We start from the raw sequence: 27,167 nt of genomic DNA on the forward strand, positions 1-27,167 counted from the left end.
CTATTCAAAAGAGTCGGAAAGCTGGCTGTGCAGGTTCCCTGCGCTGCCACGCAACTTACAGGGAACATTGGTCTTGACCCAAGTCAGTCACGCTTCTTTCCAATGTCAAGCAAACCATGTGAGGGCACGCAACATATCCAGCAAGCCAAATACAGCAATAGGGTTCATTACCTGGGCCTAGTACATTTACCTAGATATTGAGTAGTTAAAGGCACACTCCAGTTCGCAGAGAGCTCACTTACATAAGGAAAATATCAGAGGTCATGGAGGAGGTTTGCACAGTGAAGGCATAAATGCTTCCCCACTGGAGGTGTTGCGCTGGTCATTATCTCATTGCTGTTTATGGAAACTTGCTGTGCACAAATTGGCTGCCTAAATTACAACAGAGACTACACTTCAAAGTGCTTCATTGGCTGTAAAGTGCCTTCGGAGGTCCTGAGGATGTGAAAGTCACTATTTAATGCAAGTTCTTTCCTTCTTTCTTTCTTTGTGCTGCACCTGCACTGACCTCATGGGCTCCCCGGTACATGGAAGAGGCTAGACAGCGGGTAGTTTGTGTCTCTGCCTTGGTTGGTATGTAGGAAAAGGGGTGAAGATGTGAATGGTAAACAGTGATCAGAGCTTCATGGTGCTACTCACACCCAAGGGTCACTGTGTTTTATGCAACTAGGAACTATTTTTTGGAATACACCCAAGTTCGGAGATAGGCACTGCCACAGAGCACAGCACCAAACTTTTCTATGGCTACAATCATAGAACCATTTACACAAAATGTACTGGTACATAAACTACAAACTAACAGGGGGAAAACAAAGCTCCTGGAAACCAGCTATGCAGGAACTCATTACCTGAATGTGTCTGTCAGCAAACAGATCCTCCACCAGCGTTCGATCGACTCTGGTCATGCCAGCGTGGTGAATTGCAAAACTGTAGGGCAGCAGGTCCTTCAACTCCAGATTCTACAAGAGAGACAGACAAAGATTGACATTAAAGAAAAACTGCAGTGCAGGAAATCTGAAACAAAAGCAAGAAACGTGCAAGTCACAGTCAGTAACCGAAACAGAAAGATCCCAAGTTTCAAGCTTGCTGTCTGTTTCAGGCACAGTGGGGGGGTAGGGGGGAGGGGGAAATGTTTACCGGGGTTCTTCAGTTCGTTTGCTGAAACTTCGGCAGATGAGCTGCGAAAGCCCGGGAAAAACGACTCAAGCACTGTTCCCCCAATGTGTCCAGGTTTTCCATTGCTCTTCTGACCTTGTATCAGATGAGTGGGAGGAACCCCCATGGAAATTCATCCCCATTTGTTCTTCAATACCAGATAAAATGTACAGATATGGTACTACTGCGCTGTATCAAATGGCATAGGAAGGAACACCCTCTCTCTGTGCCACAGTAAAGATAGAGACACAGGTAGAAAATAAATTCCAGAAAGGTCGGTGAAGAACGCAATTTGGTACCTTGCACTGATCTGCCTCTGTCCGCAGCACCTCAGTGGAGGCCGAGCCCTCTCGCAGGAACAAGCCCAGCGTGTCTTTCTCTAGGCACATATCTCGAATTGCACGTGCCGTCTTTCCAGTCTCCTTACGCGAGTGAACAAACACCAGCACCTGAAACAAACCAATCATGTTAAGAGTTGTTGAACTGGGGCCAGAGACCAGAAAGGGGGAACCTGAGGAAGAGATATTTCCCAGAAGAGGGGAGTAGGAGACTCCCTGCAGGGAGTGTCAGGGTGGCAGGAAACTGGCAGTCACAATTCCTGCAAGGAGGACAGAAGGAGCTGGGAGGGTTACAAAAGAGAGGATGATAGGGAAGACTAGAACAATGGGGCACAATCTTAGAATAAGGGGTCGCCCATTTAAAACTGAGATAAGGAGGAATTTCTTCTCTCAGAGGGTTGTGGATCTGTGGAATTCGCTGCCTCGGAGTGCTGTGGAAGCTGGGACATTGAATGGATTTAAGAGAGATAGACAGTTTCTTAAATCGATAAGGTAATAAGGGGTTATAGGGAGCGGGCAGGGAAGTGGACTAGTCAATGATCGGATCAGCCACGATCATATCAAATGGCGGAACAGCCTCGAGGGGCCGTATGGCCTACTCCTGCTCCTATTTCTTATGTTCTTATAAATGCAGGCTATATACCCTCTAGAGAACAGATCTAGCATAGACACTCTCCAAAAGGATGGGAAGCCCCAGGCACTCTCCATCATACACAGGATAGCCTATCAATTTGAAGTGTGAAACCTCATTGAATGAAAATTTCTCCCCGATGTATCCATAGTTCACAGGATGGATACAGCCAAACAGCAGTATAACTGGGTCTTCCTAGCATATTGGCATCAATATATTAATGGGGACAAAAGGACATTGAAGACAGTACATTTCTTGTCCGATTGCGTTACTCATCACCTCAAAACACCTCCATTTCCATCCACATTCACGCGCATCACTTGCTCTTCCAAAGCCGTTTGCCCACGTTTACTTTGGGGATCGGCCGTCATGCTGTACCACAGCAGCAGGATGCAACTTCTCACCACTATGGGAGCAGGTCAGTTATGCATGGAGCGACGTTTGGGGGCACAGCAAGGCTCAAGCTGGTCCTGGTAGCCTCCCAGATCTTGATCTGAAGGGCTGAGAGTGAGTACGTGGCCACAACACCTTTGGAGATTCAAGTACAGAGTTGCAATATAGGTGGCACTGCAATGCCGGTGGCTACTAGGCCATGGCAGAATTGCGTGTGAACAGCAATGGTGGCAACTGGTTCCACTGTTGGTGGTTTCAGGTCAAGGATCAAGCAGATTAGCTTCAGACGGACACAGGAACCAGATCTATACTGGGGGCACATATCTGTTCAGGTTTGCTGCAGAGTAGTATTTCACAGCCTTAGATTCTGCAGCAATATGGGGTGGGAGAGTGGGGCAAATGAACGCTTCCAGATGAGATCACTAACCTGATTCTTTCCAGCATGCTCCATCACCTTCTCATACACAATCTCATTCATAATCTGGAAACGTTTGATGGCTTTCTTTTCTGTGATTCCAACATATGTCTGCTCCAACGGAACGGGACGGAAACTGGGGCGAAAGACACAGGACGGGGTGAGTATTCCATGTAGGAAATGCACATCCTGTTTAAATGAAGACCGTGCTTTCCATTTTTGTCCTCTAACTGGTCATTATGGGAGTGGCACATTGCATCAGCATTCTGCCTCCTCCCCCCCAAATCCTCCATAAGAAGTGCAGAGCTAATTGTACAGCGTTTAGCAAAGTAACACCGACACTGAGCCACAGATAAACCACAACAGTTACAGCTTCCGATATCCCCCATGCAAATTAAACTGTTATTACAGTATCTACTTGTTAGCCACTTCTTCTAATAACTGTAGTCATTAAATTGGTTGCATGATAACACCATAGTATCATGGTACATTGGTCATTGAAAGTTGGCATGCAGGTACAGCAGGCGGTGAAGGCGGCAAATGGCATGTTGGCCTTCATAGCGAGAGGATTTGAGTATAGGAGCAGGGAGGTCTTACTGCAGTTGTACAGGGCCTTAGTAAGAGTATTGTGTGCTGTTTTGGTCTCCTATCTGAGGAAGGACGTGCTTGCTATTGAGGGAGTGTAGCGAAGGTTCACCAGACTAATTCCCGGGATGGCAGGACTGACATATGAAGAAAGACTGGATCGGCTAGGCTTATACTCACTGGAATTTAGAAGAATGAAAGGGGATCTCATAGAAACATATAAAATTATGACGGGACTGGACAGGCTAGATGCAGGAAGAATGTGCCCAATGTTGGGAAAGTCCAGAACCAGGGGTCACAGTCTAAGGATAAGGGTAAGCCATATAAGACTGAGATGAGGAGAAACTTTTTCACCCAGAGAGTGGTGAACCTGTGGAATTCTCTACCACAGAAAGTTGTTGAGTCCAGTTGGTTGGATATATTCAAGAGGGAGTTAGATGTGGCCCTTACGGCTAAGGGGATCAGGGGGTATGGAGAGAAGGCGGGAGTGGGGTACTGAAGTTGCATGATCAGTCATTCGGAATGGTCTGCTCCTGCACCTATTTTCTATGTTTCTATGATAGCACAGCCCAGGAATTGACATGAATTACCTGTTGTCAAAGTAGAAAAGACCCTTGGCTCCATCAACTCGCAAAAGAGTAGCAACATCCTCGTAGTTGGGCAGCGTGGCACTCAACCCAACTAATCGCACATCTTCTTGAGTCATCTCAATGTTCCGTATTGTCCTGGCAACCAATGCCTCGAGTACTGGACCACGATCGTCATGCAGGAGGTGAATCTCGTCCTGAAGAGGAGGAGAAATAGTCGGGGAATAAACAGCTTGTGGCAAGTTTATGTAAAGCAAAATAAAGTGGCAACATTGGCAGGTTGTTCACTTGCTGCTCTGAGGATCGTCAGCACTGGGGAGAAACATCTTCCAGTTCATGCGTCCAGTGTCTAAACATCAAGTACTCCCAGGTTACGTATGGCAGTAATATGCAGAGTAAAGTTCTATACTTTGCTCCACCAATATGCTTCAGCTTCTACCTTCAGAGGAGCAGCGCCTACAGTGATATTTTTGTCACATTATCCTTTTGAGCCGAATATCTAATTTGGTGCCAAATTAGGGACATTATGTGCTGTGATCCTTGCCAATCGGGTACTGGAATACACACTGACACCGAAGGGAAAGAGCAGACAAGTCCTGTGCTTATTTGTGTACTTACAATGATCATGAGTCGCACTATCTGCGTGTAGGTACGCTCTCCTCCCTTGCGAGTGATGATGTCCCATTTCTCTGGGGTGCACACTATCACCTGGGTTGCATTGATCTCCTCTTTACATAGTTGATGGTCACCCGTCAGCTCTGCGACACTGATCCCATAACTAGCTAAACGCTGCAAGTAAAAACACAAAACAATGTTATTACATCAGGTCAGAAAAGGGAATGGGGGAGGCGCTCCCTTTTGGCCGCGTGCTCGGTCCCACTCATATTTACCATATTGATTGCAGCACATGATTCTATAACCAAGAAATTCGGCCCTCCTAAAGGCATAACAAAACTCCGCTTCCGTCACAAGTGCGTCTAAATGTTACTGCTACCAAGCTACGCTTAGTTTTCTGAAGGCTGCGCCAATTGTATGATTGTTTGTGTGTCCATCCTTACCTTACTAAAACTCCCCACCATCTCCTGAACCAGAGACCTCATGGGTGCAATGTAAATAATCTTGAAGTCATCGACGTTGATGGTTCCATCCAGGTTGATGTGTTTCCCAATCTCACGCAACATGCACATCAGAGCCACGTTTGTTTTGCCAGCACCCTAAAGGAAGAGGAAAAAAGTAATTTAGATCCAGTTAAAAGCAGGCGTTCCCAGTTGAAGTGCGCAAACATAGAAACATAGAAAATAGGTGCAGGAGTAGGCCATTTGGCCCTTCTAGCCTGCACCGCCATTCAATGAGTTCATGGCTGAACATGCAACTTCAGTACCCTATTCCTGCTTTCTCGCCATACCCCTTGATCCCCCTAGTAGTAAGGACTTCATCTAACTCCTTTTTGAATATATTTAGTGAATTGGCCTCAACAACTTTCTGTGGTAGAGAATTCCACAGGTTCACCACTCTCTGGGTGAAGAAGTTTCTCCTCATCTCGGTCCTAAATGGCCTACCCCTTATTCTTCTGTACTTCCCCAACATTGGCAACATTCTTCCTGCATCTAACCTGTCCAAACCCATCAGAATTTTAAACGTTTCAATGAGGTCCCCTCTCATTCTTCTGAACTCCAGTGAATACAAGCCCAGTTGATCCAGTCTTTCTTAATAGGTCAGTCCCGCCATCCCGGGAATCAGTCTGGTGAACCTTCGCTGCACTCCCTCAATAGCAAGAATGTCCTTCCTCAGGTTAGGAGACCAAAACTGTACACAATACTCCAGGTGTGGCCTCACCAAGGCCCTGTACAACTGTAGCAACACCTCCCTGCCCCTGTACTCAAATCCCATCGCTATGAAGGCCAACATGCCATTTGCTTTCTTAACCGCCTGCTGTACCTGCATGCCAACCTTCAATGACTGATATACCATGACACCCAGGTCTCGTTGCACCTCCCCTTTTCCTAATCTGTCACCATTCAGATAATAGTCTGTCTCTCTGTTTTTACCACCAAAGTGGATAACCTCACATTTATCCACATTATACTTCATCTGCCATGCATTTGCCCACTCACCTAACCTATCCAAGTCGCTCTGCAGCCTCATAGCATCCTCCTGCCACCCAACTTAGTGTCATCCGCAAATTTGGAGATACTACATTTAATCCCCTCGTCTAAATCATTAATGTACAGTGTAAACAGCTGGGACCCCAGCACAGAACCCTGCGGTACCCCACTAGTCACTGCCTGCCATTCTGAAAAGTACCCATTTACTCCTACTCTTTGCTTCCTGTCTGACAACCAGTTCTGAATCCATGTCAGTACACTACCCCCAATCCCACGTGCTTTAACTTTGCACATTAATCTCTTGTGTGGGACCTTGTCGAAAGCCTTCTGAAAGTCCAAATATACCACATCAACTGGTTCTCCCTTGTCCACTCTACTGGAAATATCCTCAAAAAATTCCAGAAGATTTGTCAAGCATGATTTCCCTTTCACAAATCCATGCTGACTTGGACCTATCATGTCACCTCTTTCCAAATGCGCTGCTATGACATCCTTAATAATTGATTCCATCATTTTACCCACTACTGAGGTCAGGCTGACCGGTCTATAATTCACTTTTTTCTCTCTCCCTCCTTTTTTAAAAAGTGGGGTTACATTGGCTACCCTCCACTCGATAGGAACTGATCCAGAGTCAATGGAATGTTGGAAAATGACTGTCAATGCATCCACTATTTCCAAGGCCACCTCCTTAAGTACTCTGGGATGCAGTCCATCAGGCCCTGGGGATTTATCGGCCTTCAATCCCATCAATTTCCCCAACACAATTTCCCGACTAATAAGGATTTCCCTCAGTTCCTCCTCCTTACTAGACACTCTGACCCCTTTTATATCCGGAAGGTTGTTTGTGTCCTCCTTAGTGAATACCGAACCAAAGTACTTGTTCAATTGGTCTGCCATTTCTTTGTTCCCCGTTATGACTTCCCCTGATTCTGATTGCAGGGGACCTACGTTTGTCTTTACTAACCTTTTTCTCTTTACATATCTATAGAAACTTTTGCAATCCGTCTTAATGTTCCCTGCAAGCTTCTTCTCGTACTCCATTTTCCCTGCCCTAATCAAACCCTTTGTCCTCCTCTGCTGAGTTCTAAATTTCTCCCTGTCCCCGGGTTCGCTGCTATTTCTGGCCAATTTGTATGCCACTTCCTTGGCTTTAATACTATCCCTGATTTCCCTTGATAGCCACGGTTGAGCCACCTTCCCTTTTTTTATTTTTTATTTTTACGCCAGACAGGAATGTACAATTGTTGTAGTTCATCCATGCGGTCTCTAAATGTCTGCCATTGCCCATCCACAGTCAACCCCTTAAGTATCATTCGCCAATCTATCCTAGCCAATTCACGCCTCATACCTTCAAAGTTAGCCTTCTTTAAGTTCATGCAACAGGCTTAAGGTATCTGTTAGACGTGCCATAGATTTATGGTAAATGTTAGTGTATACTCACAGTGGGCGCACACAGAAGCAAGTTTTCATCAGTTTCCATGGCTGCTTTACACAGCTTACTTTGAATCCGATTCAGTGTCTTAAAGCCTTCAAATGCTGCTTGTGTGTATTTAGGCATTTTCTCAACAGGTAACAGTTGCTGTAGGATGAGAAACCATATTTAGAATAATTAGTCATTTAAACACAGCAACACCAATGTCACAGTCTCATTGATTCTTCAGTATTCTCTCCGTGTCATACCTAGGTCAAATATGCACTTGGCAGATTTCAGTAAATCGGCATCTCGGCGTAATATAGTGAATGCAGCTCAGGTAAACATATTAAACAGAGAACGCAAGAAACTGCAGATGCTGCAAATCCGAAACAAACAGAAAATGCTGGAAATACTGAGGTCAGGCAGTATCTGCAGAGAGATGACAGAAGTTAATGTCCCTGGTGCTGACTAAGGGTCCACACTCAAAGGGTTAACTCCTCTCCTCGCTCCACAGTTGCTGCCTGACCTGCTGAGTGCTTCCAGTATTTCCCCTTTTCATTTCAGGCAAACAGATAATTGGACTCTTTCATTCAATAAATCGTGCCTAAAACAGCCATGGGAGAGGCACCTCAAACATAGGAAAAGTTATGAAATGCTCTCAGTCCTTCCACCAGGGCAATGTTGGCTGAGGCTCGGTATGAGTACACACCTCTGGTAGCTTTCCAACGGAAGTTTTCAAATTGTTTGAGAGACATTGTATCAATGTTCCCTTTAAGCTGTGAGGCCACTCGGTACTCTGCAGCTCACCAGCTTTTAAATAGGAAAAAACGCGCATGCGGTATTTTGAATGGGCCATGCAGTCCCTTAAAGGAGCCGCGCATCCCCAAAAAATTAACGGGAACATTGATTGTATGTGCCTTATTTTTTGAACTAATAAATGTACTCAGCATCTGACAGAGAAAAGACAGACTAGCATTTCTGATACTGATGGATCTGCTATGCAATTCAGCATTTTAATTCACATTTCCAGTACGGTTATCAGAATACGCTGACTGCAGATTGGTTAATCGTCAGCAATGAAACTTGGCAGCTGATTATAAACTGATATTGACACATAAGTTCTATGCCAACTGACCAAGGACCTTACGCTGACCTCTCACCTCTTCTGAACTGAAAGGTTTGGGTTTAAGAGCCGGCACGTGCACCTCCTCGTAACCCTTGCGCTGCTTGCGGAACGAGCCATCTGGTAGCTGGCATCGCTTGTTTGCCATCAGGTGACTCCCCTGCGCAAAGGCCAGATCCTCCAAATCTAGAACCTGTCTGGGAGCCAGAACCTAAAAGAGCAAACAGAGTCTTAAATAACAGGAATCACAAAATGAACGCTGTACACGAAACTGTCTTGGAGACTAGTCCTCCTCCATATCCACAAGACGACACGGAACAATGCTGCATTAAAAATACTACTGGTCATATGGAATCATCACTTTACCGCATATTTAGGACAACCTTGGACTCTGCAGACAGCCCAAGACTCTACTTTATAGCAACTTATATTTATATAGCGCCTTTAACATAATAAAACATCACAGGAGTGTTATCAAAAGAACATAATTTGACACCAAGCCATATAAGGAGCTGTTAAGGCAGATGGCCAAAAGCTTGGTCAAATAGATCGTTTTATGTTAAAGGAGGAAAGAGAAGTGGAGAGGCGTAGAGATTTAGGGAGGGAACTCCAAAGATTAGGACCGAGGAAGTTGAAGGCACGACCGCCAGTGGTGGAGCAATTAAAATCAGGCTAGAATAGGCAGAGCGCAGAGGGGGATTAAAGGGCTGGTTACAACTTCAGCAATCGCTAATCTGTTTACAAATTGCAATGTTCTTCTTCAGAGTTCTGCAATGTCGGTGTGGCTTCGAAAGGCCAATAACACCACCAACATCAACCATGAATCCGCAGCGCACGTAAACAAACAAAAACAAAGCTCTTAACATTGCATTTACTTTTCTAAGAGCATCAGTCGCTGGCCCATCGAAGAATCAATGAGCTCTGCTTTACCTATGGGAGGTGCCCATCTCAGCGCTGCCTCCCGAGGTCCTGTGTATCTGCAGGTTGTGTTACTGAGGCTGCCTGTACCTCTGCCACTCTTGGATCCATGCTCCCTTTCTTTTTTGGGGATATATATGAATTCCTTTGGTTTTTTCTCTTCCTAGAATGCAGTGAGGTACCGCATGAATTCGTTTACATTGTCAGATTCAATGACAGCCCTGATAATTTTTTTTTTAAACCAATAATATTGGATGAGTGAAATAAAGGCCCTTTCTGATTTCCCCTTTTTACTCCTAAATTCTTAATTTTATTTCACTTGTCTCCCCTGATGTTGAAAACCTTCACCATAGTGAACAATTTGCCTAGGTCGTTTCTTTAATAAACTTGAGCACTTTAATCAGATCACCTCGGAGTATCTACCTCCTTAACCTTTCCTGTTTAGAGTTCTAATACTGAGACCCTTCTTGGTTATTTGGCTCTTGTCCATGCCACCCAATTCCAGTCTGGTACCTCACACAGTGGCCATTCTTCATGTACTGATCTCGATCCCATTCTAAATCAGGGGCTTCACCAAGGCAGCACGAGTAATCACTGTACAGCAATAAAGAGCGGGAATCCTAGTTAATTGTTCTATTCTCCCTCTCCGGCTTGAGACAGTCTTGGAAATTGTACCATCCTTACCCTAGGATTGGAGTCAGCTGAATGTTTGCAATTTAAAAGACACTGGTATCCGTTCTTAAACTAGCCTCACCTCTCCTTCCCGATCGATATCCATCGCTTCAAGGTCTGTATCCACACGGGACTGACGAACTCGTTCTCTACGAGATCTTTCCTCCTACAAGGGGAAAAAAAAGACCTTTCTCGATAAACATAATTAAAACTTATATCAGTTTCCTGTTTGTAAAATAGCCGCTGGCGCGAACTGATGTGGGTCATAATTGTTCAGCAGCTTACCCGAATTATGTCCTCTTTCTCAGTCTCCTGAAGTTTATAGAGAACCTTGGAAAGCTCTGCATCTGCCTCCATCTTATTCTGAATCCTCTCCTTTTCTGCCTCACTCTGAGCACTGGCCAACAGTGTGCAATACAAAACTACAAGGATAAAATAGAGAACAGTTAGCACGTACCGTCCTGTGAGGAAGTAGAGCCAGTAGTGAAAGCATAGGCAACATCTGTACAACTGAGGGACAGAATACTCTACTATTCCCACTTTGAACCGACAAGAAATGTTTAAGCTGCACAGTCGCACAAGCGCTCTGGGAGGTCCCACGTAACTGGCTCACCAGCTTTTAAAGGGGGAAAAACGCACATTGCACGGAATTTTAAACGGACCATGCAGCCCGTTAAAGGGACTGTGCGGTCCAGAAAGAAATTAAGAGTGAAAGTTGCCTACAAGTAAATGCCACTCAACTAGTCAAGCCCACAAGCAATCTTTTCTGCTATTAGTTCCTCTATTTCACTCAGTCGCTCATAGATAAGACTGCGCCGTGACAGAATCAAACATGCCAGTCAGAAGAAACAGTGATGCACAGCTGACTGACCAAAACCTCAACTTTCACCATTCTACATCCTTGTGATGAGTACAAACTGGTGGAGTAGCACTTCTTTATTGAGAGCTTGATGCCCAGGGCGGAGGCATATTTATTCTGCTGAATGAAGCACGGAGCGTCAGAATCAAATGCTCATGGTTCTCTCCACTCAGCCTTTATGTCCCCTGTTGCACAAATGTTATTCTTTCCATCTCGCACACAAAGTCTTGCAGTGAAGTTGACAATTTATGTGTTGGGGGCTCATGTCAACTAGTAGCTGGGTTTTGACTATCCGAACCCATTTTAAATAGGACAAACGCAGCCAGCAAACGACGCTTTCACCCCATCAGTGATTGAAGGTCAAAGAAACTTTTTCATTTCTGAGTATCAGTTGGAATCTGTACCAGCCGTCAGAGAATGCCTTTATGCCCTGTCCAGGCTGGATATAAACAATAATGGGTAGGTGTTAGATCTAATTGTGCACACACACACACGCACACAAACCATAATACTTACTCATCATGCGATGCTGTCGTAGGATCTTGATGAAGTCAAAAGTGTTGAAGCCAAGAAGCAAAACAAGTTGATTCTCGCACTCACGGTCATCACCGGCTGTCTGAAGAGAAAAAAAAATCAAGACTCTACGTTAAACACAATAAATCTGACTTTTGAATAAAATGATTCCGTGCATCTCCAGCTACATTATAAAGTGAGCATTTTATAATTAAATTAGTTAAAGTTGTTTAAAAATACAAGGGGCACTGACAGAGTACAAAAGGAAAGAAGTGTGACAAAGCATAGTCATTGGGCAGGCTGTAGTTCAAATATGGTGTCCACTTCTCGGCACCCTACCATCAGCTTAGCGCTCACCTTAAGAATATCCAGCACCTCATCAGCTTTCTTCTGCGACATGATAGCATCATCATAGAAGCGGCTGAGCTGCCTCTGGAGCCAGAAAGCATCAATATCCCTGGGATGCAGGTCTTTCTTCTTAGCGCTTAGCACATCTCCAGCAGTACCGAGCTAAAAAAAAACAGAAAAACACTCCGTTCACTGCAGAGCTCACTAAACATTCAGCACAACACACAAGACACTAATAACCCCACTCTCAAATTTTAATTGAACCCACCTACAATTTTAGTTTGGACAGACCATTCTTATTGGTGGCGCCCTCCACTTGTGGTCTGTACATTGGGCTGACCCATTGCTTCATTTGAAATAGGCCTGACTATCAAAACCAGATTTTCTTTAATATTGGCTAGTTTTTTTTTTAGGTACCCAGTGCATTCATTTCGTGTTCAAAACACACCAGTATTTATGACAGTACTCACATTAGCAGAAAGTGTAGAGCTGATGTCTGCTTCCTCGCCTTCTGTGTCCTCATCTGATGCTTCATCACGTACTTCACCAAAAGCATCCTCATCTCCCTCCTGAAATAGGAATCGGACATGAAACAGCAAACAGACCAGAACAAAGTAATCAAAATCTGTAGAGGATCCCCAAACAGTCTGCGGGAACCCTGTTATTACAAATCCCCTCACAGAATCTACTACCCTGACACTGCTGGTGTCCCTATTTTAGAAATGGTCCAAGTACCACAAGATGATGTCATGCTGTAACAATAATGAAGAAGGAGAGCTGATCAGAGAAGAGAAGGTTCACTTGTAGTTGATTCCGAAGATGAAAGGGTTGTCTTATGAAGAAAAGTTGAGCAGGTTGGGCCTATACTCATTGGAGTTTAGGAGAATGAGGGGTGATCTTATTGAAACATATAAGATTCTGAGGGGGCTTGACAGGGTAGATGCAGAGAGGATGTTTCTCCTTGTGGGGGAATCTAGAACTAGGGGCATAGTTTCAGAATATGGGGTCGCCCTTTTAAAACGGAGATGAGGAGGAATTTCTTCTCTGAGGGTTGTGAATTTTTGGAATTATTTACCCGAGAGCTGTGGAGGCTGGGTCACTGAATATTTTTAAAGTGGAAAGAGACAGATTTTTGAATGATACGGGTTTATGGGGAGCAGGCAGGGAAGTGGAGTTGAGGCCAAGATCAGATCAGCCACGATCTTATTGAATGGCGGAGCAGGCTCGAGGGCCAAATGGCCTACATCTGCTCCTATTTCTTATGTTACTGTGACAGCCCTGACCACAGGCTTGTGTAGCAGAATGTCTGATGTGGATAAGACTAACATGTGCTAATACCAGGTGACCCACTACTCGTTCACTTACACTTTCATAATACAGTGATGTAACATGTGGAACCTTTATTATACAATGGCACGCACGCTTTAGCTCCCCCATGATCCAGCCCAGGCAGAGTTGCTGATCCCAGTCACCATGCTGTAGAGAGTAATCACTGCCCCTTTACCTCCTCTCTTCCCACTATCCAGGGCCCCAAATGCTCCTTCCAGCTGAAACAGCGATTTACTTGTACTTCTTTCCATTTAGTATACTGTACTTGCTGCTCACAACGCGGTCTCCTCTACATTGGAGAGACCAAACGCAGATTGGGTGACTGCTTTGCGGAACACCTCCATTCAGTCCGCAAGTGTGACCCTGAGCATTCAGTCCGCAAGTGTGACCCTAAGCTTCCAGTCGCCTGTCACTTTAATTCCCCGCTCCACTCCCACATCTCCGTCCTCGGCCTCCTACACTGTTCCAATGAAGCTCAACGCAAGCTCGAGGAACAACACCTCATCTTTTGTTTAGACACTTTACAGTCTTCTGGACTAAACATAGAGTTCAACAATTTCAGATAACCTCTGCCCATTTTTAGCTCCCTTTCTTTCTCCCCATCACCCCGCCCCCCGCCCCCACCCCCCAATCTTATGTTTTTTTTCTCTCTTTGTCTCCAATGGCAGCTGGTCATTATTCCATCATTCACACCCTAGCTAGACTAACCTTTTTCTAACTTCTGCCATTACCATTTCAATTTGGCCTATTATCCCTTTTGTCTCTCTAATCTCTTCACCCTATCACAGACCTTCCCTTTTGTTCTTTCTTCCCCTCCCCTTTTCAACGCTCCTTAAGAATCTGCTCATTTCGAACATTTGGCAGTTCTGATGAAGGGCCGTCGACCTGAAATGTTAACTCTGTTTTTCTTTCCACAGATGCTGCCTGACCCGCTGAGATTTCCAACATTTTCTGTTTTTATTTCAAGTTCCAGCATCTGCAATATTTTGCTTTTGTATTAGTGCTTCACTCACCTCTTCGTCGGACTCGAACTGCACGTTCACTCCATATGTCTCGTCAATGTTGTCATCTGAAAGAGCAGGGTGTGCTGTTAATTTCTAACATCTCAAAGCAGTTCCCCTCAGAATCTTTTGTTTTATCAAGGCAACCTGGGGAAGAGGGCGAAAGGAGGAGCCAGTGGAAACAGGACAAAGGGTCTAGGGCTAGAATAGGACTTGTTGCCAGTTACAGCCTACGGCAATACTAGTCTGAAAAAGCCCGATCTCGGATGCGAAGCAGAGTAAGGTCTGGTTAGTACTTGGAAGGGAGACCGTCTGGGAATACCAGGTGCTGTAAACTTGATGTTGGGGAAGTCCAGAACCAGGGGTCACAGTCTAAGGATAAGGGGTAAGCCAATTTAGGACAGAGATGAGGAGAAACTTCTTCACTCAGAGAATTGTGAACCTGTGGAATTCTCTACCACAGAAAGTTGTTGAGGCCAGTTCGTTAGATATATACAAAAGGGAGTTAGATGTGGCCCTTACGGCTAAAGGGATCAAGGGGTATGGAGAGAAAGCAGGAATGGGGTAATGAAGTTGCATGATCAGCCATGATCATATTGAATGGTGGTGCAGGCTCGAAGGGCCAAATGGCCTACTCCTACACCTACTTTCTATTCCATGTTAACACATTAGGGCTGTGTCTATAACGAAGTCTCACTCTCAGCATCTGGCGAGCTGGGAGTACAATGTTTTAGTTTTCTTTAAATGCAGACGTTACAGAAAAGCCGCTGCACCAACAAGATCTTGAGTGGGGAACAGCGGGGTGCCCCAATCTTTGGACCCCAAGCCTTGACAATCCTGTTGTCAAAACCCAGGTAAATCAATTTATATTTAATGTGGGCATGGGTGTTAAGAAAGTGCTACTTTTAGTATTGTTGTCTCATTGGTGGTGAAATCCTCAATGTGTTAGTATCAGCAACTTGAGATATATGCAAATTAATGGGGACGTGGATTTAAATTTTGTTTGTGGACCATGTTTGTTCTCCAAACGCAGCTCATTCAAAAATTAACCCATGTTGGAAAACAAAAAATTAAATGGAACCCAAAAAGAAAAGATTTTGCAGAGAGGGAAGGTTGAAAAGATTCAGGTAGCTTAATGACAACTTGCAAAAACTGGAACTGGAGCACACTGGGACTGTGTACACCAGTGGTTTCTAAAATGGGGAGGAGGGGGAAGCTCTTACAAATATTGGCCTCCTGTAGGAACTTAAAGATAGCATTAGCTACTCAAAGGCAAACAGCACGATCATTTTTGAAAACATTATTGTACAGCAACTGAAATAATGCATTTGTAAGATAACACATACAAACCATACAGAAATTAGATAACCTGAAGTACCCCAGGTTCAGAAGGACCAGGGACTCCAGTTTGAAAACCTGTGGTAGAACAGTCAAAGATAACACCACACAAACTGCTCCAAACAAGCAGCTCTGGGAGGAAGGGCTCTGTAACACATGAACACGTCAGGAAGGGCTACTTTTAAATATTAAAATAGCAAACAGGCCCACACTCAACAGGGCTATGAGGGGAGGCCATCCTACAAGTGAGACTTCTGTAAGTGAGACACTTCCCACATGCAGGGAGAAAGAAACAAAACTCCTCAGGGAGAAAGAAACAAAACTCCTCAGGAGAGGCCTCACAGATTATTAAACCGCTGTCTATGCTGTGACTTTGACAGAAATCTGATGGAAGAAGCTGTTCCACCTGAAGGGGACAACATATTTTAACAGAGCGGGGAGGGGGAAAGTGAAGATAAACAGATAATCCAAAACAAACAATACCTTATCCGCAGCTCACTGACGCGGCAATAATTTAAGAGGCAGCCGCGCCCCCCTTTTTAACCTGGAAATGTTGGTCCTGCTTACCCATATTCTGCACCTCTTTGTCTCCTCCATAGTCACTGATTTTCTTTCCCAGATTTACCAGCACATGGTAACGAGTATCTTCTAACTGACCCAGCAGCATTTCTATCTCCTTTCGCCGCTCTTTGTCACGCAGTTTATCATTTTTCAGCACAGCAAGGACCTCATCTGCTGCTCCACAGAGAATATCGCGTGGCTATAAAAGAAAATCCAATCAATACGGAGAGTAATGCAACCCGCTGCATATGTAGAACACAGTTGGACACATTGTGGATTCTACAACACAGCTCTCACAGAGAGAGACAAATTTACTAGCTTGCTTCTTCTACCGCAACATGTTACTGATTACTTATCGCTCATCCTGTCTATTCCACATGCACCTGTAGTGTGGACATGAGTACGTGGGGCAGACAGTTCGAGTAATATGGAACAGGCTACAAGAGCAAGGGCCACAGAAGCAAAGGGAAAGGAAGTGAATCAACCCGTGGTACAGAACAGGCAAAAGCCAAAATAACATGAAGGAAAGCTAATGCATGCAAACATAAGTATTGCAATATGAACATGTCAGAATGTAATCAAAGGAAATGGGAGTGATCGCCATAGCATGATTTGGTGTCCTGTCTCCGGGATGTAATTGATTTTAAAATGCTAAATTAGTAAAAGGTTACTACCTAATCAATTGATTTGTAAGGATGTTAAGCAATTTTAGGTAAGCGGTTATTGGTCACATTGAACATGCCTGCTATCTATAGAGCGAGACCAATACACAGTCCTGAAGATGATAAAGTTGTGCCGATAGAACACTCGACTAGTGTGTCCAGTGAAAACCAGTCAATATTTAAATCACCAAGATGCATTTTGTATATACACCACGGTATTAATGTATAAGAGCTGGCTTGTATCCATTTACTTCAAATATCAGGCTATAGTAGAACGGGAATTAATTCCTTTAGGACAAAACAATCCCAAAATAACACAGCAAGAAGATGCGGTCTTATTGGGTTATCTTGTGCCTAAAAATTCCAGCTTAAAAACAACCTGAAGAGAAACTCAAATGTCTCCATGAAATCTGTAGCAGTAGAACCACATTTCATTATGATTTCCTATTTCCTCTTCTTACAAATTCATCAGTGAATATTCCTGTGTAGTTAGATAAAAATATTTCTTAATTCCAAATTTCTACTCTATGTTGAACTAGCAGCTCCATCAGGTTCAAAACGCTATTTATCTTTCTTGCTTCAATTTTACGTAAGCCAGAGTAATTACACAGGAATTGAATATAAAACTACCAAATAAGTGTTCAGATCTCTGTCCAGACAGAAAGAACTCCCTGCTCATATACTGCTATGAAATTTCTTGTATCTGTCTAATGAAGCAGATGTTCAATATATCATCTTTAAGACAGCATCTCTGACAATTGCAAGGGGGTTGGACAACAAGAGTAAGGAAGTCTTGCTACAAATGTTCAGAGCGTTGGTGATACCACACCTGTACTACTCTGCACAATTTTCATCTCATCATCTGAAGAAGGATATATTTACCTCAGAGGCGGTGTAACGAAGGTTCACTAGATTGATTCCTGGGATGGGGGGCGGGGGGGGATTGTCCTCTGAGGGGAGATTGAGTAGAATAGGCCTATGTTCTCTAGAGCTTAGAAGAATGACAGGTGATCTCATTGAGTAGATGCTGAGAGGTTGTTTCTGCTAGCTGGAGAGTTTAGAACTAGGGGGCATAGTCTGAGGATAAGGGGTCGGCCATTGAAGACTGAGATGAGGAGAAATTTTTTCACTCAGGGGCTTGTGAATCTTTCAAATTCTCTACCCGAGAGAGCTGTGGATGCTCAGTAGTTGAGTATATTCAAGAATAAGTTAAATAGATTTTTGGCTATTAAGGGAATCAAGAGATATGGGGATCGGGCGGGAAAGCAGAGTTAGAATCATAGAAAAATTACAACACAGAAAGAGGCCATTCAGCCCATCATGTCTGTGCCGGTCAAAAAAGAGCTACCCAGCTTAATCCCACCTTCCAGCAGTAGGTCCAGAGCCGTAATCTACAGGGCTATAAGTGCTTTTTAAGGGTTGATGAGGGTTTCTGCTTTTACCACCCTTTCAGGCAGTGGGTTCCAGGCCCCTACCACCCTCTGGGCGAATACATTTTTACTCATCTCCACTTAATCCTTCTACTAACTACTTTAAATCTATGCCCCCTGGTTATTGACCCCTCTGCTAAGGGAAATAGGTTCTTCCTAGGGGTCGTATGGCCTAATCCTGCTCCTAATTCCTATTCTTGTGTTCAATGCAATACTCCCACAGCACTATACTGAAGTATCAGTGTAGATTATACGCTTACGTCAACAGTGCAGTTCGACAATCAAAACTTTATTCCAGTAAGCCGACAGCCTTCACTGGGCCAGGCAGGAGTGTTTCCAATCTTACAACTAGGTGTACAGTGGTGGGGAATGAAAGTAATAGCTTTCTGCAGCAGTGGAGATGTCTGGGTTATGTATTTCCCAGAATCTTTTACCTGGTCGCCAAGAGCAGCCTGAATGAAGCTGAGCAGCACCTCGTAGGTCTCTCTGGTCTCCTTTGTCTTTGGTTTGTATACAATCCCAACCATTTCATCAATGCCCTCCGACAGCAACGTGTATCCTTTCATCTTATTCATGTCATGTCTGTCTTCATCACGCTTCCTCCTCCTGTGTGACGCAGAACCCAAACATTTTAACAACAGGCAAATAAATTGAAACAGGAACTCGCACTGAACCTGAACTCAACGGTACATTGTGTGGAAAACCTATCTAGCTGACAGGGTAGGGCAAAATGGTGGGGATATCTGATCAGAAAATTTCTTGTAAACAACTCTGCACCAAATGGAAAGCTAAAAAAGATTGAAATCTACCAGACTCACCTGCAAATCTCCCACAACTGTATGCTACATATTAGTGGATCACTCATGGTGTTGCGCACACTGACGCAAATACACTTTTCTAAAAATAGGGCTGATATGCCGTATAAAAAGAGTTACATTGCATTTATATAGTTGGATATATTCAGTTCGTTGGATATATTCAAAAGGGAGTTAGATGTGGCCCTTACGGCTAAAGGGATCAGGGGGTATGGGGAGAAGGCAGGAGTGGGGTACTGAAGTTGCATGATCAGCCATGGTGGTGCAGGCTCGAAGGGCTGAATGGCCTGCTCCTGTACCTATTTTCTCTGTTTCTATAGCGTCTTAGCACACCACTCAAAATGTCCTCGGAGTATTTCACATCCAATAAATTCCTTTCTGAAGCACGGTCATCATTGTCATGGAGGTAAATGCAGCAGCCAATTTGCGGAAAGCAAGAATTCACAAACAAACAGGAGACGAAAGACGAGATAATCTGTTTTTTCTTCTGAACCTCCAAGATTGTTTTGCATTTGTAGCAAAGTGTAATCTCTGGAATGTGGTGGACAGGAAGGTTGAATGTATGCTTTTAGATATAAACAGCATATACACATACAAATGCTGGTGGATGGCCCATGATGTTGCTTACAGAAAGTCATATGATGTGCTAAGGGCAGACATATCCTACCATGTAATGTACTGTCCTAATAAGGTGGATCCATACGCAAACAAAGTGTAATCGTTCATTTAATATAACCTTAGATCTCAGTTTAATTGCTGTTTCATCCAAGAATTTTGCAATTCTGTAAAGCATTCAAAATATTGAAAATGCTTCAAGTCCTTCAAATTGACCAATCCTCATTATATTGTTTTATATTTAACCAAATACATGTTGCCACTCAGAATGAACATTTTCAGCATATAAAAATGCTTGTTTTTGCATTATTGGTATAACAATGTTCCCAATTCAAAATAAACCGTGATCCTGAAATGTTGCCAATACATGCAGTCCTTACTTTGCTCGTCTCTCCTCCTGCAACTGTGGTTTTGTTCTTTGAGCTTTGTCTCCCATTCGGGACCCTTCCAGCTTTCCAACAAGTGACAGTACCTCTCCTGTGGGCTCATCGCGCCTTGTTCGGTCGATCAGGGAACGATCGGCTTGTAATACAAGATTGGAGTTCTGCAATAAGAATAAAAGGAATTGACGCAAGAATGTAATTTTATCTTGATGTACAGTAACTCACGCAAACCTGTAACCAATATCAACAACTGCACTTGTGTATATATAGCTGTACAAAATTCACAATCCCAGAGCAAGGTTGGGGATTATTAGAAACCCCATCCCCAGATACTGGATGTTTAAGATGAATGCAGAGATGGTAGGTGGTTCAGGGCCAATTGACACTTTCATTAAAAATCTGCTATTAGTTGAAAAACAGAATTGAAAGCATCTAATATTGCTTGGTGTTTTGGAGGAGGTGGGGAACAAGCATGGTGCTCCTTAAAGTAGAGGACCAACAAGACCTGTGGGAGAGAAATCCAGAATAGAATCATCATAGGCAGTCCCTTGGAATCGAGGAAGACTTGCTTCCACTCCCTAAGTGAGTTCTTTGATGGCTGAACAGTCCGATACAAGAGCCACAGACCCTGTTACAGGTGGGACAGACAGTCGTCGAGGGAAGGGATTGGTGGGGCTGGTTTGCCGCGCGCTCCTTCCGCTGCCTGCGCTTGGCCTCTTCACGCTCTTTGCGGTGAGACTCAAAGAGCTCAACGCCCTCCCGGATGCACTTTCCCCACCTCGGGCGGTCTTCGGCCAGGGTCTCCCAAGTGTCAGTGGTGATGTCGCACTTTACCAGGGAGGCTTAGAATATAATCGCAGACTCTGGATGGAGCGATAGTGAAGGTGTGAAGAGCTTTTCTTGCCTTGAATTCTCAAAATTTAAACAAAAATATAGATCCATATCACATTAGGCATTAATCATAATTCTTTATAATTATATTTTAGTTTAATTGGACTCCTTGATTGACCCCAACTATTTACAATCTATATTAACGACTTGGAAGAAGTGACTGAGTGTAACGTAGCCAAGTTTGCTGACGATACAAAGATGGGAGGAAAAGAAATGTGTGAGGAGGACACAAAAAATCTGCAAAAGGACATAGACAGGCTAAATGAGTGGGCAAAAATTTGGCAGATGGAGTATAATGTTGGAAAGTGTGAGGTCATGCACTTTGGCAGAAAAAAAATCAAAGAGCAAGTTATTATTTAAACGGAGAAAGATTGCAAAGTGCCGCAGTATAGCGGGACCAGGGGGTACTTGTGCATGAAACGCAAAAGGATAGTATGCAGGTACAGCAAGTGATCAGGAAGACCAATGGTATCTTGGTCTTTATTGCAAAAGGGATGGAGTATAAAAGCGGAGAAGTCTTGCTACAGCCAAATAAGGTGTTGGTGAGGCCACACCTGGAATACTGCGTGCAATTTTGGTTTCCATATTTACGAAAGGATATACTTGCTTTGGAGGCAGTTCAAAGAAGGTTCACTTGGTTGATTCAGGGGATGAGGGGGTTGACTTATGAGGAAAGGTTGAGTAGGTTCTCTACTCATTGGAATTCAGAAGAATGAGAGGGGATCGTATCGAAACGTATAAGATTATGAGGGGCTTGACAAGGTGGCTGCAGAGAGGATGTTTCCACTAGAACTAGAGGGCACGATCTTAGAATAAGGGGCCGCCCATTTAAAACAGCAGTGAGGAGAAATTTCTTCTCTCAGAGGGTTGTAAATCTGTGTAATTCACTGCCTCGGAGAGCCGTGGAAGCTGGGACATTGAATAAATTTAAGACAGAAATAGACAGTTTCTTAAACGATAAGGGGTTATGGGGAGCGTGCGGGAAAGTGGAGCTGAGTCTATGATCAGATCAGCCATGATCTTATGAATGGCAGAGCAGGCTTGAGGGCCCATATAGCCTACTCCTGTTTCTATTTCTTATGTTCTTATGTTCTTGATGAATATAATCTTTCTTTATGACTTGTACTCTAATAAAAACAATCAATCCACCACAATGCACAGTACATCTGCTGTGGCTAATTGTCAGACTACCCGAGTAACATAAACAATGTGAACCATTTTCCCAGGTTATAACTGGTTAGACTGGAGAATCGTAGTTATGAGGAAAGATTGGATCGGCTGGGGTTGTTTTCTTTGGAACAGACGCTGAGGGGAGAAAAATGACTTGCATTTATATAGTGCCTTTCACGACCAGTGGACTTCTCAAAGTGCTTTACAGCCAATTTGCGCACAGCAAGCTCCCACAAACAGCAATGTGATAATGACCAGATAATCTATTTTTGTTTTGATGTTATGTTGAGACTCGATTGAGGTGTATAAAATTATGAGGGGCCTAGATAAGAGTAGATAGGACGGATCTACTTCATCGAACAGAGAGATCAACAAACAGGGGACATAGATTTCAAGTAATTGGTAGAAGGATTCGAGTAGAGTTGAGGAGAACGGGATCTGGGTCTGGAACTTACTGCCTGAAAGGGTGGCAGAGGCATGAACCCGAAGGGGCACAGTCTCAGGATAAGGGGTAGGCCATTTAAGACAGAGATGAGGAGGAATTTCTTGACTCAGAAGTTTGTGAATCTTTGGAATTCTCTGCCCCAGAGGGCTGTGGATGCTGAGCCTCTAAATATATTCAAGGCTGAGAGATAGATTTTTGGAGTCTAGGGGAATCAAGCGATATGGCAATTGAGCGGGAAAGTGGAATCGAGGTCGATGATCATCCATGATCTTATTGAATGGTGAAGCAGGCTCGAGGAGTTGTATGGTCTACTCCTGCTTCCATTTCTTATGTTCTTATCGCATTTAAAAAGTACTGGGGTATGCCCTAATCCACATGGCTACGGATCAAGAGCTGGAAAGTGCAATTAGGTTGGAGAGCTCTTTTTCTGCCGGCACTAACAAGATGGGCCGACTGGCCTCCTTCTGTGCCATAAATGTCTACGAATCTATGCAACTGATGGGGCTCCTTGTTAGTTTATAGCTCCTTGGACGTTTGTGACCAATGTCCCGGGATTTGCCACTTAAAGAGTTCAATTTATTTTGCAGGTGATCACTTTCCACTACCCTGACCCTAATAACAACAGCGACTGCACTTCATTGGCTGTAAAGCGCCCGGTGGTGGTGGTGAAAGGCGCTATAGAAATGCACCAGTTGCCCAGTCCAGCCCCACAGCTAACTGAATCCCCGTTTCTCCAATTTGAGACGTCCAGTAGTCGTGAAAGGCGATATATAAATGTAAGTCTTTTTGTTCTTTCTTTCCCCAGCCTCCGCTGTTTCAAAGAAAACAACCCCAGCCTATCCAATTTCTCCAGTTATAACCCGGGAAAGCACCAGAGCAGAGCGCAGGCCTCAGCCCCGCTCTCAAAATTTATCGCTGCCCGGCTGGAGCGGAGCGAACCCACCCAACGCCAATTTATCCCCGGCAGGCCCGAATCCTTTTCCCTTTCCCTCCCGCATTTATGCCCGAGCGCTAGCCTCTCACTCACCGCCTTGTATTCGTACTGCAGGCTACGAGCGGTGACGTCCGCCATGACTGCCGCCGCTTGACTTTCCTCTCAGCCCGACGATGTTCGAGCCTGACCTCACCGCGTCTGCTTCCGGGTCAGATCCGAGCGGTCTCCATGGTTACGGGCCTCCTCAGCTGCCCGCCTCGTCTTCTCCACGGCCAACGCGCGTCCAGGAGAATCGCCTTCCTAAGTTGTCTGTTGATGAATTTGTGGCCGAGGTTGTATTTCCTTTTTTCCTCTTGCCGCCACTGAAAGTGGTGTCGAATAAAATCAAATATTAATTGGAACAAAACCGCCGCGTGGGATAACTCGGCTCGCTCGGCCGCCATTTTAGTCGCCTTGCCACCATTTGCGGCCCCGGACTATTTAGTTGGGACTTCTCCTTTCGCCCATTTTTTCCACACCAAGCCCGCTCTGAATGGCACGAATAAGCAACCTGAGCAACATTTGTTTGTCCCGCAGAACTCCCCCGAATCAGCTAGAGATTTGCCCTGAAGTTTTCTTTTTCTTAACTGTATACATAGAGAGAAAGGACAGAAAGACTTTGCATTTGTATAGTGCCTTTCAGGACCTCCCAAAGCGCTTTACAGCTAATGAAGAACTTTTCTTTTTGAAGTGTAGTCACTACTATTGTAATGTAGGAAACGCAGCAGCCAATTTGCGCTCAGCAAGTTCCCACAAATGGTAATGGCCAAATAATCTGTTTTTGTTGTTGAATTGAGGGATAAATATTGGACAGGACACCGGGGATAATTCCCCTGCTCTTCCTCGATATAATGCTATGGGTTCTTTGATGTCTCAACCGAAAGACGGCACCTCCGATTATCAGCGAGATTTTTGTGCTCTAGTCTCGGGAATGGGACTTGAAAACTTCATTGATGGCAATGAGCTTCTCTTTGCCACCATCCTTCACTCAATGTCTTATTAACATATTTTAGGTTACCTGTCTGACATATAAATGATGACAGAACTTTCTCCAACTTAAAATGATCAAAACTATCCATCCTGTTTGCCTCGTGGCAAAAAAAAACTGTAGTCCTGTCTCTGCTTCTTAATCTCTTTCCACAATGTTCCTAACACAGGGAGGTTAAAGTAACAGTGACCTCAGTCTTTATTAAGACACTCCAGAGTGAGGAACAGGCCTTGGGGGCCAGCTTATATACAGTGCTCCCAAGGGATGCTGGGATCCCTTGGGACTTCAGGGAATGCGCTCCCTGGTGGCGGAATATGGGAGTGCATGCTTTACAGATACACAACATCACTCCCCCTGCCCAAAGTCAAAGTGAAAACTATTTACAAGGTGAGGCGGTCGGGAGCCTTTCTTTCCCTGGTGGACCGCCTCGGTACAAATGTCTGATCTGGTGTGTTGGCTGTGCCTTCGCTGGGCTGGCGTGTTGTTGGCCCTGCTGGGTGAGCTTGGCCTTGCTGGGCTGTTGGGCGTGATGGGTTCGATTTCCTGGTCCGGGGTGGTGCCATTGATCCTTTGGGTGTGTGTTGTGGGCTCGAAAAAGGTGGTGGCTGCTGTGGGTTGTTCAGGGCAGTCTGAACCGCAGCCTCGTTTGGTTCAGGTGCTTTCTGAAAATTTGTCCATTGTCTAATTTGACTTACTCCCTTCTTTAGCTATGACCATGCCCGCGATCCATAGTTTAGCACATACGCAGGGCCATTCAGATCAATTTCCCGTGACACAGTGGCGCGACCATCGTTTAAATTTTGTTGCTGTTGCCTGCTCTCTACCTGATCATGCAGGTTGGAGTGAACCAGCGAGAGTCTGGTTCTAAGTGTCTTTTTCATGAGTAGCTCAGCCGGGGCACCCCTGTGAGCGAGTGGGGTCTCGTGCGGTAGCTGAGCAGTACTCGGGACAGGCGGGTTTGGAGTGAGCCTTCCGTGACTCGTTTAAGGCTCTGTTTGATGGTTTGTACTGCCCGCTCTGCCTGCCCATTGGAGGCTAGTTTAAACGGGGCCGAGGTGACATGTTTGATCCCAATGCGGATCATGAATTCTTTAAATTTGGCACTGGTAAAACATGGCCCGTTGTCACTGACCAGTATGTCAGGCAGGCCGTGGTTGGCAAACATGGCCCTCAGGCTTTCAATGGTGGCGGTGGCGGTGCTTCCCGACATTATTTCACAGTCAATCCATTTTGAAAAAGCATCCACCACCACCAGGAACATTTTATCGAGAAACGGGCCCGCATAGTCGACATGGATCCTCGACCATGGTCTGGAGGGCCAGGACCACAAACTTAGTGGTGCCTCTCTGGGCGCGTTGCTCAACTGAGTACATACGCTGCATTGCCGTACACAGGACTCTAAGTCAGAGTCAATACCGGGCCACCACACGTGGGATCTGGCTATCGCTTTCATCATTACTACACCTGGGTGTGTGCTGTGGAGATCCGAGATGAACGTCTCCCTGCCCTTTTTTGGTAGCACTATGCGGTTACCCCACAACAGGCAGTCTACCTGAACGGACAGCTCGTGCTTTCGCCGCTGGGACGGCTTGATTGGCTCTTGCATTTCAATGGGGATGCTGGTCCAAGTCCTAATCTGGCAGGCTGTGACAGGTGATTTATCATTTTCAAACGCTTCCATGATCATCAACAAGTTTGCAGGCTGCGCCATTTCCACCCCTGTGGTGGGCAATGTTAGCCGACTGAGAGCATCCGCATAGTTCTCGGTGCCTGGCCTGTGACGGATGGTATAGTTATACGCTGATAGCGCGAGTGCCCACCTTTGTATGCGGGCTGAGGCATTAGTATTTATCCCCTTGTTTTCAGCGAACAGGGATGTGAGGGGCTTGTGATCGGTTTCCAGCTCAAATTTGAGGCCAAACAGGTACTGATGCATTTTCTTTACCCCGAACACACACGCTCTTTCTCAATCATGCTGTCGGCCCTCTCGGCCTTAGACAAGCTCCTGGAAGCATAGGCGACAGGTTGCAACTTCCCCGCAACGTTAGCTTGTAATACACACCCGACTCCGTACGACGACGCATCACATGCTAGCACAAGTCTTTTACACGGGTTATACAACACAAGCAGCTTGTTGGAGCATAAAATGTTCCTGGCTTTCTCAAAAGCAAATACTTGTTTTTTTTCCCCATACCCAGTTCTCACCTTTGCACAATAACACATGTAGGGGCTCTAAAAGGGTGCTTAACCCCGAGAGGAAGTTACCAAAATAGTTGAGGAGTCCCAGGAACGAGCGCAGCTCCGTGACGTTCTGTGGCCTGGGCGCGTTCCTGATAGCCTCTGTCTTGGCGTCTGTGGGCCGAATGCCGTCCGCCGCGATCTTTCTCCCCAAAAACTCCACTTCTGTTGCCATGAAGAAGCATTTCGACCTCTTCAGCCGCAGCCCTACGCGATCCAGTTGCTGGAGGACCTCCTCCAGGTTTTGTAGTTGCTCGGCGGTGTCCTGACCC

The 27,167-nt window shown here is 45.0% G+C and overlaps 1 protein-coding gene across 1 annotated transcript in view; it reads right to left on the minus strand.

The window, feature by feature from the left end:
• Positions 1–24,838, minus strand: part of snrnp200 (small nuclear ribonucleoprotein 200 (U5)) — a 54,921-nt gene extending 30,083 nt beyond the window's left edge. Inside the window, exons 1-18 of the mRNA XM_070866064.1 lie at positions 23,724–24,838; positions 20,188–20,351; positions 18,812–18,983; positions 16,292–16,484; positions 14,399–14,454; positions 12,527–12,625; positions 12,066–12,218; positions 11,712–11,811; positions 10,622–10,758; positions 10,419–10,502; positions 8,784–8,957; positions 7,651–7,788; positions 5,163–5,318; positions 4,723–4,893; positions 4,108–4,301; positions 2,945–3,068; positions 1,455–1,604; positions 849–959 (exon numbers count right to left, since the gene is read on the minus strand). Coding sequence (XP_070722165.1) covers positions 849–959; positions 1,455–1,604; positions 2,945–3,068; positions 4,108–4,301; positions 4,723–4,893; positions 5,163–5,318; positions 7,651–7,788; positions 8,784–8,957; positions 10,419–10,502; positions 10,622–10,758; positions 11,712–11,811; positions 12,066–12,218; positions 12,527–12,625; positions 14,399–14,454; positions 16,292–16,484; positions 18,812–18,983; positions 20,188–20,351; positions 23,724–23,768 — 2,421 coding nt within the window. The 5' untranslated portion in view covers positions 23,769–24,838. The remainder of the gene's footprint in view (positions 1–848; positions 960–1,454; positions 1,605–2,944; positions 3,069–4,107; positions 4,302–4,722; positions 4,894–5,162; positions 5,319–7,650; positions 7,789–8,783; positions 8,958–10,418; positions 10,503–10,621; positions 10,759–11,711; positions 11,812–12,065; positions 12,219–12,526; positions 12,626–14,398; positions 14,455–16,291; positions 16,485–18,811; positions 18,984–20,187; positions 20,352–23,723) is intronic.
• Positions 24,839–27,167: the final 2,329 nt, after the last annotated feature.

This window comes from Pristiophorus japonicus, chromosome 22 (assembly GCF_044704955.1).
Source record: "Pristiophorus japonicus isolate sPriJap1 chromosome 22, sPriJap1.hap1, whole genome shotgun sequence".
In the NCBI taxonomy this organism is placed as follows: Eukaryota; Metazoa; Chordata; class Chondrichthyes; family Pristiophoridae; genus Pristiophorus; species Pristiophorus japonicus.